Source organism: Toxotes jaculatrix, chromosome 5, assembly GCF_017976425.1.
Source record: "Toxotes jaculatrix isolate fToxJac2 chromosome 5, fToxJac2.pri, whole genome shotgun sequence".
Taxonomy (NCBI): domain Eukaryota; kingdom Metazoa; phylum Chordata; class Actinopteri; family Toxotidae; genus Toxotes; species Toxotes jaculatrix.
Genome location: NC_054398.1, coordinates 14,714,165 through 14,726,201, shown reverse-complemented (window position 1 = coordinate 14,726,201; position 12,037 = coordinate 14,714,165). Strand labels below are relative to the sequence as shown.

Sequence of the window (12,037 nt, the reverse complement as noted above, 5' to 3'; positions counted from 1 at the left end):
TGATCGGTGTGAAGTTTTAGTCCATCATCTGTTGACTTAACGTCGTTTTGACCACTCCGCGCCTTTGGACATATAAAATGAATCACCAATCGCAGTCCATGTGTCACTTTAACCTGATACATGAGTGAAAGCTTCTTCTTTGCACGCCCGTAAATCTCAACTATTATCTACTATCGATTAATTTAACTGCACTTATCCCAATCAGCACATCTCCAGTCCTGTGTTCCAGAGCGTGTGCTTTGTTTTTCTAACAATAATAAAGTGATTTAGTCCTTTCTCGCAGCCGGAGCATGGGAAATCGTTAAAGATCCAGCTATTTGTGTGTGATCAGTAAATATTTAGTGCAGGCGACATCCTCTGTCTCGTCTTAATCGATACTGGTCCCGTTGGGCAGTGCTATTGTTGTGGGCATGCAGGGGCTTGCTGAGCATATAGTGCTTTTATCCTTCGGCTTGAAGAGAGAATAAACTACTAATCACACTGAGGAAACTTTTAAACCCGGGAAATAAATAAAAAAAAGAAAACCACAACAACGCAGCACAAGACTTTTAGGGGGGTTTAATAGCAAATCAATTGTTTTGGTGTTTTGGTTTATGCGTGGAAAAGGTGCTCTATTTTTCAACTCAGTATCGATTCATGGGAGGTTAATTAAGGCTATAATAATTTAATAAACTGGCCTTCTAATTTTTTGCTTAATGTATAATTACTGAATGTGTAGCTGTAAAAAAAATATATTGAGTCTTGTTTATTTATTATTTATCTTTATTTGGTATAATATATATACAGTAATTTAACATTATAATAATTAACAATAAATAATAAGAATAAGAATAATAAGAATAATAAATTAATAAGTATACTAAATATTTCCTTTACAGTAAATTTACATTTAGCAGTTTTAATTACACCTCTAATCACAGCTCTTATTGCATCTTTACTTCCAATCTCCATTTAATTTCCAGTAAGCAGAATCTCATAATGCATGCTCGCCATACTTAAAGACAGGTGTCTGTTCTGACTTCACCCCCTCCCTCTCTCCTCAGTAGCCCACACAAAGCAGCGGCGTGCGAGCGCGTTTTGGCCATATTACTGTAGGAGAGAAAAGGCGCACAGGATCTCTGCTTGCTGTAAAGCCTACTTATCGTTTCCAGAGGCAGTCAAATGATATTCTGCTCGGACGACACGTCAACTTATATTTCCAATTCCTCGCTCAACAACACATGACGTGAATCAGTTGTTGGTTTCGGCTCTCCAAAGTTTTTGCATGATCAGACATTGCAATTTTCCAAATAAACAGCGTGCTTTTTTTTGTGTTTGATCCCGTCTGTTGGAGAGGAAGCTTTGCCAGTTTCAATCTGAGCTCTGTGTCGAAAAAGAGAAGACTAAATATATTCTGAATAAGAGAGAAGATGCATCCCGCTACGGACGAATCAGCAACATATGCATTTGGTAGGTCTGTTACTATAAGAATACAGCCTCCTGCCTCACTCTCACTATCAAATAACTTTATGAATGAGTATTTGCAAACTAGCTGGGCTTATTGTGATCATCATATAAATTAACACTTGGATGATAAGCGAAAATATCTGACAGACTCGCCCGTATTCCATGCGCACTGTGCAAATATCGTATTTGTATTTTACTATACGCTCTATCTGCAGCCTGTTTCGCTCATTTAGACAGTATTTAATTTAGATCACAGGAATAAAGCATGGCTACTTTGCTAATTTATCATAATAAAGTGTGCAAAAAAATGTATTCTTACCATTTGAAGCAAAACAGCGTCCTCGACAAGTCGATAACCTTGCGGAGCTTTTTCTATTATTATTATTTATTTACAGACTCTCCATGTCCACGGGATCTGTAAATAAAACCGACAAAATAGTCATGCAGACAAAATATAATCGGCTAATTTGTTTTAGAATAAAGACATAATTGGTCTAAATACCACCGCTGGGACTGCCTGAAGTGGCAAAAAGTAAATCCAACTTTGGCAACTCTCAAAGCTTTGCCGTCCAAGTCATGTAAAACAGAATTTAAACAAACAGTCATCAGTTTAAAATGGTGCTCGTTAGTTTGGTCGATGCGAGAGGCGAGACTGAAGCAGTTTCCGTGTCGGATGGCTCCTCTAAATTGAATCTTATTTGAAGCAAAAAAAAATCATACGCTAGGGGGCACCCATATACTGTAATACATCCTGGGACAATGCAAGCTGCTGCTGCTGCTGCTACTGCTACTACTGCTGCTCCTCTCTATAGATTGACACACAGCTCAGGCTATAGGTTTCATCTGTATGAATCTGTGAAGTTTTACCTGCAGTTCAAGTCTGATAGCCTCTGGGCATGGTGAAAGTTAACGCTGATTAAATACAAGCCTTAAAAATATACATATACATATATATTAACCATGTAGGCAGCATCTCTGGGCAACCACTGACCCCCTTTTACATGCACGGTATCCATCTCTGTGTTTGTCATTAGTACAAAACTGTAGATTATATTTATTATAGGGCAACATCTGACAGGCATTATTGTTAACAGCTTTTACAGTGTTGTTTATCAGAAAGTTGTCCTACCTGTCATCCTAACCTTAATGTGAAGGGCAGGGCCTTTGACCTCAAGTGACATTTTTAAGTGTAGTCCCTATTTAAAGCCATAGTCGTTTCACTTTTTGACAACATGCAGCCAAGGCTGTGACTTTGGAGACCCAGATTTGGCCTTTCCTGACCCTGTGAGTTTGGGATATTTGTGGTCTGGGGGATTAGCGAGGCTGCAGCGGGCGCCAAGATAATGTCAGGAGCCTATCATAACATTTTTATAAGAGGTGTGGATTGTGATGAATGGAACCTGGTGTGGTTAGTAGCACTAATAGATACATTAGCCTACACAAGTATAGAAAGAATAAAGAATGTCGGACAGATGTAGAGCAAAAATGCAGAAATTCGAATGATTTTCATTGTCTTGTTCACCTGGTGGGTGACCTTATTCAGTGCCTGGCTTTGGTGCACATACTCATAGACAAACTGAAGTCTTAACGTGCTGTTTTATTTAGTACAATCATAAATAATGTTTACGGTCTTAATTTAGAGTGTCATCCAGCCAGAGTGCCTTATTTCACCCCCTGTTTATGTGCGTTTTTTTTTTTTTTTGTCTGTCTATATGTCCACATACCTAAAGGATCAAGTTTAAGGCACAGTGGATGGACAGTTTTATTGTAATGAGCGCAGATCATGTCCAGAAAGTGCAACCGTGTCTCAGGGACCAAATCTCATTGCGTATTTCAGCTTTTTTATGGAGCTGCTGGATATACTGTAACACGATATGAGGCAAAGAACTGCATTAAGTTTTGTTTTGTTTTTTTTGTTTTTTTTTTTGTTTTTCTGTCTTCATGAAATTGCTAAGGCTTTACCGGGCGTGCATGTGAGTATAGCCTATAGTCTGGGCGATTTGAGTGACTAGAAATGATTCCTCTCGCCGAAAAGTCGTCTCTTTTTAGGACCAAGCGGCCCTCTCGACCTCCATGCTGGCTCTGGCAAGGTACCAAGTAGCACAAGTGCCGACTAGCCAATGGGGTTCAGGGGGAGGTCCCTGAGCTCTGACCAGTCAAACACACTCTCCTTCCTTATATGGCAGGCGATCTCCATGGTAACGTGTGCTAAGTTGCAGCAGTCGTGTCAAAGTTCACTATATAGAGAGCTCAGTGAGCTGATCAGAGAGAAAGCATTCTGCCAGCCGGGCTCCTACCAATCGCAAATCACTTCCTAACCTCCGCCTTTTTAACATATTTGATCACTTTGAATCTCTACTCCTTTTTCCTATTATTTTTCAGTGCACGGAGGAGGTTTGTAGGTTGTGATCTTTGTTTTTTTTTTGTTTTTGTTTTAGTGCTTTCGCTTTTTTGGGAAGAGTTGTCTTCATATTCCAGGCTCGCAAAAGCATTGGCTTCTTCAGCTGCGCGCTTGCTGGCGCTACCTCACAAGAAGAAAAGGAAGAAGACGCAATTTTTTTTACCCAGTTGGTGATTTTCTTCAAGACTTGTGCTGGAACTTGATAGTAGCTGCTACAGTGTGCTCACCAATTGTTTTATGCTGCTGCAGGCACGGTCTTACCAACCTGCTCCATCATTCACTGAACAGTCCATGCTACCTCGGTTGATGATTTTAATATTTAGCCTACCTTTCCCATTGATGGGTGTACTGGATGGCTGACTGTAAGCGCCCCTGGACTTGGCCTTTAAGCGCAAGGCAGCGACTCAGCTCGCCATCGCATCAGTTTTGAAAACGTGCTTCGCAACGTCTCCAACAGCAATAAATCGACAGTTTTCGGGAGGTTCAGAGTGGATTCAACGTAGGCTAGATTTGACATTTTGTGTGTCTGGCTGTTAATTACAGTTTATCGCGTTTCCTTGAGACATTATTCACCGCGACACCAAAACGGCAGACAAAAAGTTTCTTTACGTTGACTGATAGATATGGCAATGGTAGTGTGGAGAGGCTCCCAGGACGATGTGGCTGACACCCAAGGCACCCTTTCCTCGCAAACCCAAGGAGGACTATCTCTTCCCACCCCTCAACCAGGCCAGTTGAATCTGACAGCCTCTCAGGTCGCCCCTCCGACCCCTCAGACTCCGGTCCAAGGACCCCCGAACAACACACAGTCCACGCCGACGAACCAGACGACGCAGCAGTCGGAGAAACAGCCACAGCACATTGAATGTGTGGTGTGTGGGGATAAATCTAGTGGCAAACACTATGGCCAGTTTACTTGCGAGGGGTGCAAAAGCTTCTTCAAACGGAGCGTACGACGGAACCTCACTTACACATGCCGTGCCAACAGGAATTGTCCAATCGACCAACACCACCGCAATCAGTGTCAGTACTGCCGCCTCAAAAAATGCCTTAAAGTCGGCATGAGACGGGAAGGTATTGGGACTTTTTGTTTTCTTATTCATGTATGTGTTTGTGCGTTTGTAGGCTTCCAGACATGAAACCATGTAATGTCGCCCCCATAGCCTGTTCTCTCTCTCCCGACTGTTCCCTCCAAGGCTGTGCGGCTGGAGCACGCAATGGAGCCGCTCTCTCTGCTGTGGTCGAGACGGGGCTTGCCGGATCGTCCTTTTTAGCGTTGCATTATAGTAGCCAGCTCCAGCGCCTTATAGCTCTGCATTTCTCGAATAAGATCAAACCCTACGGGAGCCCGTGGCTATCGAATTTATATTTAGTTAAAGCAATGGGCGTACAGATACATCTGTATTGAACAGATGATACAATATAGCCTTCTGCGCTATTATGGCGAGTGTCGAATTAAGACATAGCGTGTTCAGGCTACATCTCCACATCTATCCTGCCTGTCTTGTTCACTGTGTCTAAAGCTGGACATCAGCTTGAATTATGCATACAAAGCCTCCGCATAAACTCAGGAATTTCTTTGAATATTAGTCGAAAATGGGCCTGTATGTATGGTAAAACGAGATGAATTGCTAAGTAGGTTAAGGGTTAAACATGCAAGGTCTCCCTTGCCCTCTTTGTGTTCCTTCACAGCCAGCTCATGTTGCTGTTGCTGAATAACATCATTTTAAAGCTAGACATATGCATGGCTTGCGTTAAACGTGTTTAAAGCGCAACTCTAGTGTTTCAGTACATGATTTGTCTCACTGCTGCCTCGTTATTATGAATGTAACCTGTCTTTTTTTCTAAACTCGTATGCAATAATACAGTGTGTGTGTGTGTGTGTTTGTGTGTGTGTGTGTTTGTGTTTTGATGTTACATAGCTGAGTGTCATTTATTTTTCTTAATGTGTGAGCTTGAGAATTAGCAATCAGTTTAAAATGTAGAATAATTGACAGCAGCTCCCATGCTCAGAGTGACTGTGTGATAATTTGTAGAATTCAGGCTTCAATATCTGCAGTTTCTCTTTTTACTGCAGCCGTGCAAAGGGGACGGGTGCCACCCACACAGCCACACCACGGTCAGTTCGCCTTGACAAATGGAGACCCACTCCACTGCCATTCTTACTTATCCGGATATATCTCTCTTCTGTTGAGAGCGGAGCCCTACCCGACGTCCCGGTATGGCAGTCAGTGCATGCAGCCCAACAACATAATGGGCATCGAGAACATTTGTGAACTAGCAGCCAGGATGCTCTTCAGTGCCGTAGAGTGGGCCAGGAATATTCCCTTCTTTCCAGACCTTCAGATCACAGACCAGGTGGCTCTGCTGAGGTTGACGTGGAGTGAGTTATTTGTGCTCAACGCCGCGCAGTGCTCCATGCCCCTGCATGTGGCTCCTCTCCTGGCGGCGGCTGGCCTTCACGCCTCCCCCATGTCTGCGGACAGAGTGGTGGCCTTTATGGACCACATTAGGATCTTCCAAGAACAAGTGGAAAAGCTCAAAGCTTTGCACGTTGACTCTGCTGAATATAGCTGCTTAAAGGCAATTGTGCTCTTCACCACAGGTAAGACAATAGACTGGCACACTCCAAGTTCAGCCTGTGTGAATGTCACTAACATGCACACTGACATCAGCTAAATCAACGCTGACCTAAATCTATCTGCGCTGGCTAGAGGTTGTTGCTTGTCTTAGATGAACACCCAGCTTAAATGTTCACCTATGCTGCCTTCATGGTCAGGGACTGATGGATAGGCCTGAGGCTACTAAATTATAAAACCACTTGATTAATCAACTGATTTATCAGACACATACACGGGGCTAAACTGGAAATTGTGGCATGACCACGCAAGAGGTTCTTTAATTAAACTGACCACAAAACACAGCAGAGTGCAGCCTGACTGAAACATTAAGAAAATAAGCTCGAGTTTTAAAAAAATAAAAATAAAAAACACACACACACACGATAATTGCCTTAAGCATCATAAAAATCTATGTGTTAGCGCACTTTTGGAGAAGCCAATAGCTTGCAGATGAATTGCTACACTTTGATTTTTTTTTTTTTTTTTTCGCCATTTATCAATGTGTGTATACCCCACGTCTTGTTTGTAGGGAATGACAGATATAAATGATGTCAGGCTCCGAGGGGGAGGGGAATAGAAAAAAAAAAAAAGAAAGACAAGCCTAATGTCCCATTTGCACACAGTAAAAGCAAAGCGCAGGTTTCAACGCTCTCTTGTCATTTAGGGGACAGACATGTCCGAGAAAAAGCTTGTAGAACCCATGCACACCCTGTAATTGCAAATATGTCAGTATCTAACAGTATGGTGTGATATTGAGCTGTGACAGGAGGGGCGGCTTTAATTTTTATTTGCAGAAATATTCTCTCTCCGCCTTGTAGGATTCAAGGCGTCTCTGGACTTGCTCCAGAACTAGGTCATGACCCAAACTTCCCAGCTATTTTGTTACATTAGCTACACCATTAAAGGGGAATATATATATGTATTTAAAAAAAAGAGAGAGAAAATACGTGTGGAAAAGATTTACAAGGTTTCACCGTAGAGCGAATGCATGTCTTTGAAATGATATCATACCTGCAAGCCATCAGCCTCTGTGTTTCATTTGGCTCTAGCAGCCCACTATTGTTCTCGCGGTGGCTTGTTAGCCTGTTCTAAAAAGTCACATTTCAGGTCATTGAATTTTATTATAAAGCCTTTTATAGGGCCACGATGGCTTAATTTGTCACCTCCATACCTGTGGTCCCGGAGGCTTGAACATGAGCTGTGTTTTGTAGCTTGAATGACACGCCTTTGCTACTTTGGTGGTTCGGTTGTTGTCATGCATAAACTTTACAAACTTAACCAATGCGCGTACAAGCGGTTTTTTTTGGCACATAATCAGCTGCCGCCCACATGCAGCAGCATAGATAGTGATTATGCGTCTCTGATGGTATAGTATGACGGCAACTCCGTAGGCTATGGGCCCTTTTTCCCGAGCTAAATCTCTGCTCACTAAAGGTCAGTAGGTCTCCCTGTCTTTCCCTCTCTCCCTCCCCCTCCTCTCTTCCTCGCTCTGACTCTGACTGTGAAAGATAGGCCCATGTAAAAAGACAGTCTTTGGCTGTAAAAATGCTTAATTATTTAGTTCACTTTTCTCAGGAAAGCAGGGTTTGTCGAGAAAGAAATAACCGAGTCATAATCGCGATAAAATAAGGAGCACCGATTCAAGAAAGTGGGAAATCAAAGCTTCCATTTTCATCTGCTTGTGACAAATTTGGGAGTTATAGTTTTTTTTTTAAATTATTAATATTATTATTTGTACATATATATATTTATAAAATAAATACAATATAATTGTTGAAGTAAATATAAGCTACCACCACCTCCTAGAGCTATAATTTTATCTGTGGTGTGGTAATTATTGGTCTAGCGCAATGTTATTATTATGATTATAAGTCATTATTAAATTATTCTCACACAGCTAAAAAAAAAATAAATATGTGCACTAGTTATTTATGAAAACAAGCCTGGAGACAAACCAACTCTACTTTTACATGTAATGAGATAAATTGCTAAAGTAATTTCCTAAAAAAAAAAAAAAAAAAAAAAAAAAAACTATGACAGGCTATCAGTTTTCGCCTAGTCTATCACCACAGTGGGAGAAAAAAAAAACTCCTAGTGAGAGAAACACTTTAGGTTACACTTTATTAATGTTTATTTGCTTTCCCCCCCTCTCAGATGCTTGTGGCCTCTCAGATGTGGCCCATGTGGAAAGTTTGCAGGAGAAGTCCCAGTGCGCCCTGGAGGAATATGTCCGGAGCCAGTATCCCAACCAGCCAACACGGTTTGGGAAGTTGTTACTCCGCTTGCCTTCCCTCCGTACAGTCTCTTCCTCGGTCATAGAACAATTATTTTTCGTCCGATTGGTAGGTAAAACCCCAATTGAAACTCTCATCAGGGATATGTTGCTTTCGGGGAGCAGTTTTAACTGGCCTTACATGTCAATTCAGTAAACCAAGAAGGAGACGAACAAACAAAAGGTGGGGTTGGGGGGCTGCGAGACTACAATGATTATAGCTGCTTTTGTGGAAGGAATAAAAAACCAACCGGCTGTTACACGGGGCTGGCTTTCATGAAGAAAGACATTGACGTAAATGACTGTGAATTCCCCCCTACTCCAAAAAAAAAAAAAAAAAAAAAAAGACAGAAAAAATAATTGAGACATCCACTGAACTTTCAAAATGGCAGATACAAGCTCCCAGTGTTCATGCAGAACAACCTGTGTCGATCCATTTTTCTAATGAAAGAAGAAAATGAGGAAAAAAAAGAAAAGGGATTTTGTTGATCCTTATAAGGAAAATTTAAGTATTAAGTGCATTTAAAAATGATAATTTGGGTAAAAAGGAAAAAAAAAACCGGAGAAAGGGAAAATACAAAACGTGAATTTTCTTTTCTCAAATGACTTGTCCTGTGTCCATGTATAGCTGTGTTTTGTACTTTCTTTGTTCCTCCTTTCTGGTTCCAAACCGGCCTATGTGATTTCTGTAGTACAGGTGGTGTTATTTTCTAAGACGATGATTTATTTTGAAAACGGTGAAATAATGTTTAAAAAAAAAAACAAAAAAAAAAAGTTCTAAAAAGAATTAAAACCACAGCAATAGGAGTATAGGCTTATAATCTAGGCTTAATGCTGCAAGCGCACTTATATTCTTAGGATGACCAATACCATCTGGGGGAAAGGGAGGTTTTTGGAGTTCATGTTCAACTTTATGATCCAGCGGAAACATTTTTGCTCTTTATTAATATGAAGTTACAGGATCCACTTTTGTTTTCCACTACTGTTTTTTGACTAAAAGCCACATAAATCCTATGAAAAATAAGAATTTGTTAGTTTGACGCTCGCAGACATGACGAATTTACCCGATTTAAATTATTTGGCGATGAAGCTTCCCCCCATTAAATTCAGCTCTAAATATTTGGCATCAGTTCCCCTACTGGATACAGTTAAAAAAGAAAATCCTACAAGTTGCCTATACCTACTGTTCTAAAGTTATTTGAGACAGGTTGCTCTAAATGCGCCATATGTGCGTTTAAGAGCTTTTGCAGTGGTTCAAACTGCACTGAAAGCATAACTGACTTGTTTTTTAGAAAAAATTGGAGAGGTCAAGGGTCATAAAAGTTTGAAGCCTAGCCAGAGTAGTGTTTAATAGCAGTATTATTAAAGCGTCCCTGAAATGTCACCCTTTATTCACTTCAAGCATTAAGTGCCTGACAAGCATGATGTGATTTCTTATCAAAACGTTGTTAAAGTAGGCCTGCAACATTTTGGGGGAACACAATTAGATTTGAAACTTCAGTCGTGTATTTCACTTGAAAAACACTGATTAGAGGCAGTATTCTTGTAAATATAGGTCAATTCATTTCAACGAGTTTTTCCTTTATACAAAGTATATGTGATTAAGAAAAATCTGTGGTTGCCATTTTTTTTCTCGGTAATACAACGTCTTCAAAATTGAGTGGCAGACTTAGCTAGTAGCACTGAAAGTTATGTTTTTAATGTATATACATATTACTACAAATGTTTTCTTTTTCATGTATATTTAGACTGTGAATGCATGGCCACAGGTCGCTAACCTATTTTACCTTTGATATATAAATGTAAATGTTTTCTCTCTCTCTCTCTTTTTTTTTTTTTTGACTGTATAGATATAATCTGTGCATTCAGTACACTAGCCCTTGTATTTAAAGAAACAAAAAAGAAAAGAAACGACGTTCATTATTAGGCTACAGACTTAAACAGGGTGAGCAGGTTTGGAAAAGGAGTTGATATTTTAACTTTAGTGTTATTGCTCCTTTGGTCTTTGACAGGTGCCGTTGTGTGCGTGAGCGTGTGCGCGCGCGTGTGTAAGAATGTGTGCGTGCGTGCGTGCGTGCGTGTCTTTGGAAGCTAGCAATTTTGTCCTTGTTTTGAGGCTTTTCTTCAACACACACAAAAACACCATGTTGTGGTTGAATTAAAAGGGATCACTGATTGAACACTGATCTTTGGCTGTTCGTAGCCACATATGGACCAGAGAATGATACATGATTGTAATTATGAACAGTTTAAACTGACCCACGTTTTTATATAAATATATAAAAATATATGACTGCAGGGTATTGATAACGTATAGATACTTTTTTTATGATTATTATTATTATTAATTGCAAGTGATATATGTGAGTGTGTGTGAAAGTTTATAGTTGAACACAATTCTTGTTTGTTTGTGTTAGCTTATTGTAAACAAGCATTCTGCTGTAAATTTGTTCTTGGTATTAAATTATAATTTATGAATTTGAAAACACCAGCTTTTCATGTTTTCTTACTTTCCCTAACGTACTTGTGAACTTGTCCTTGTATGTGCACGTGTGTGCGTGCGTGCGTGCGTGCGTGTGGTGTGTGTGGTCGGTTGGTTGGGTGTGGTAGTGGTTGGTTGGGTGGGTGGAGGGGGGAACTGGAGTCAATTTGCTGTGGCAGGATGTTGCCCTTTCGCCCTATGAAAGTGATTAATGAATTACAAAATAATTAATCAATCAGCCAACAGGCCCGCTCGACGCCTTCACTTTTTTGCCACAGGGTTATGATTATGTTCTACAAAAATGCCGATCTGTAATTTACTCCACTGTTTTGGTAAACAATGGATTGAATGTTGCTGTCTGTGAAACTTCAGGCATCGTATACAAGCCTTGTAATAAGGCGCTCTCCCTCAACAGATAATAACATTTCATAACAGTAGACCCCCCCTACACACGGGACAGGGACTGCGCAGGAAATACCCAACTCAGCTATCCCCCACCGCTTTATTTGCTGAATACAGTTTCACCTTTGGACGCTCACATAAATATTAATGGGCTGAAATCATATAGTATACACCATAAATAGAAGCATTCAAATAATCGAAGTTACACCGAAAGAGTAGGGGGGAAAGAAGTTCAAATTATTTTCTGAAAAAATCTGATTGCTCTCTATTTATATTACTGGCTGTTATGTGCGTTATTATGATCTACTTTTTTATTTCCAGCAGCATCACTGCGCTTCATTAACGGTACTGGAAGTTGCTGAAAGCTATGTAATGTATTTCAACTTTTCATTTACATTTATATCTGTATACGT

At 40.4% G+C, this 12,037-nt stretch overlaps 1 protein-coding gene across 3 annotated transcripts; it reads left to right on the top strand.

The window, feature by feature from the left end:
• The first annotated feature begins 1,312 nt into the window (after positions 1 to 1,312).
• nr2f2 (nuclear receptor subfamily 2, group F, member 2) lies at positions 1,313 to 9,534 on the top strand. 3 transcript variants are annotated; one of them, XM_041037619.1, is made up of 3 exons: positions 1,313 to 1,449; positions 5,925 to 6,452; positions 8,623 to 9,534. In XM_041037619.1, the coding sequence occupies exons 1-3, from the start codon at positions 1,410 to 1,412 to the stop codon at positions 8,895 to 8,897; spliced, it is 843 nt and encodes a 280-aa protein (XP_040893553.1). In that variant the 5' UTR covers positions 1,313 to 1,409; the 3' UTR covers positions 8,898 to 9,534. The 3 variants fall into 3 exon arrangements, with proteins under 3 accessions (XP_040893553.1, XP_040893552.1, XP_040893551.1); XM_041037618.1 differs by lacking the exon at positions 1,313 to 1,449 and adding an exon at positions 3,724 to 4,921; XM_041037617.1 differs by lacking the exon at positions 1,313 to 1,449 and adding an exon at positions 3,724 to 4,921 and having other exon boundaries at positions 5,907 to 6,452.
• The last annotated feature ends 2,503 nt before the right edge of the window (positions 9,535 to 12,037 follow it).

Coding starts and splice junctions, on each gene's coding strand:
- nr2f2 (XM_041037617.1), top strand. CDS start 4,471: ATGGCAATGGTAGTGTGGAGAGGCTCCCAGGACGATGTGGCTGACACC. Junction 4,922..5,906: donor AGTCGGCATGAGACGGGAAG/GTATTGGGACTT, acceptor CAATATCTGCAG/TTTCTCTTTTTACTGCAGCC. Junction 6,453..8,622: donor AATTGTGCTCTTCACCACAG/GTAAGACAATAG, acceptor CCCCCCTCTCAG/ATGCTTGTGGCCTCTCAGAT.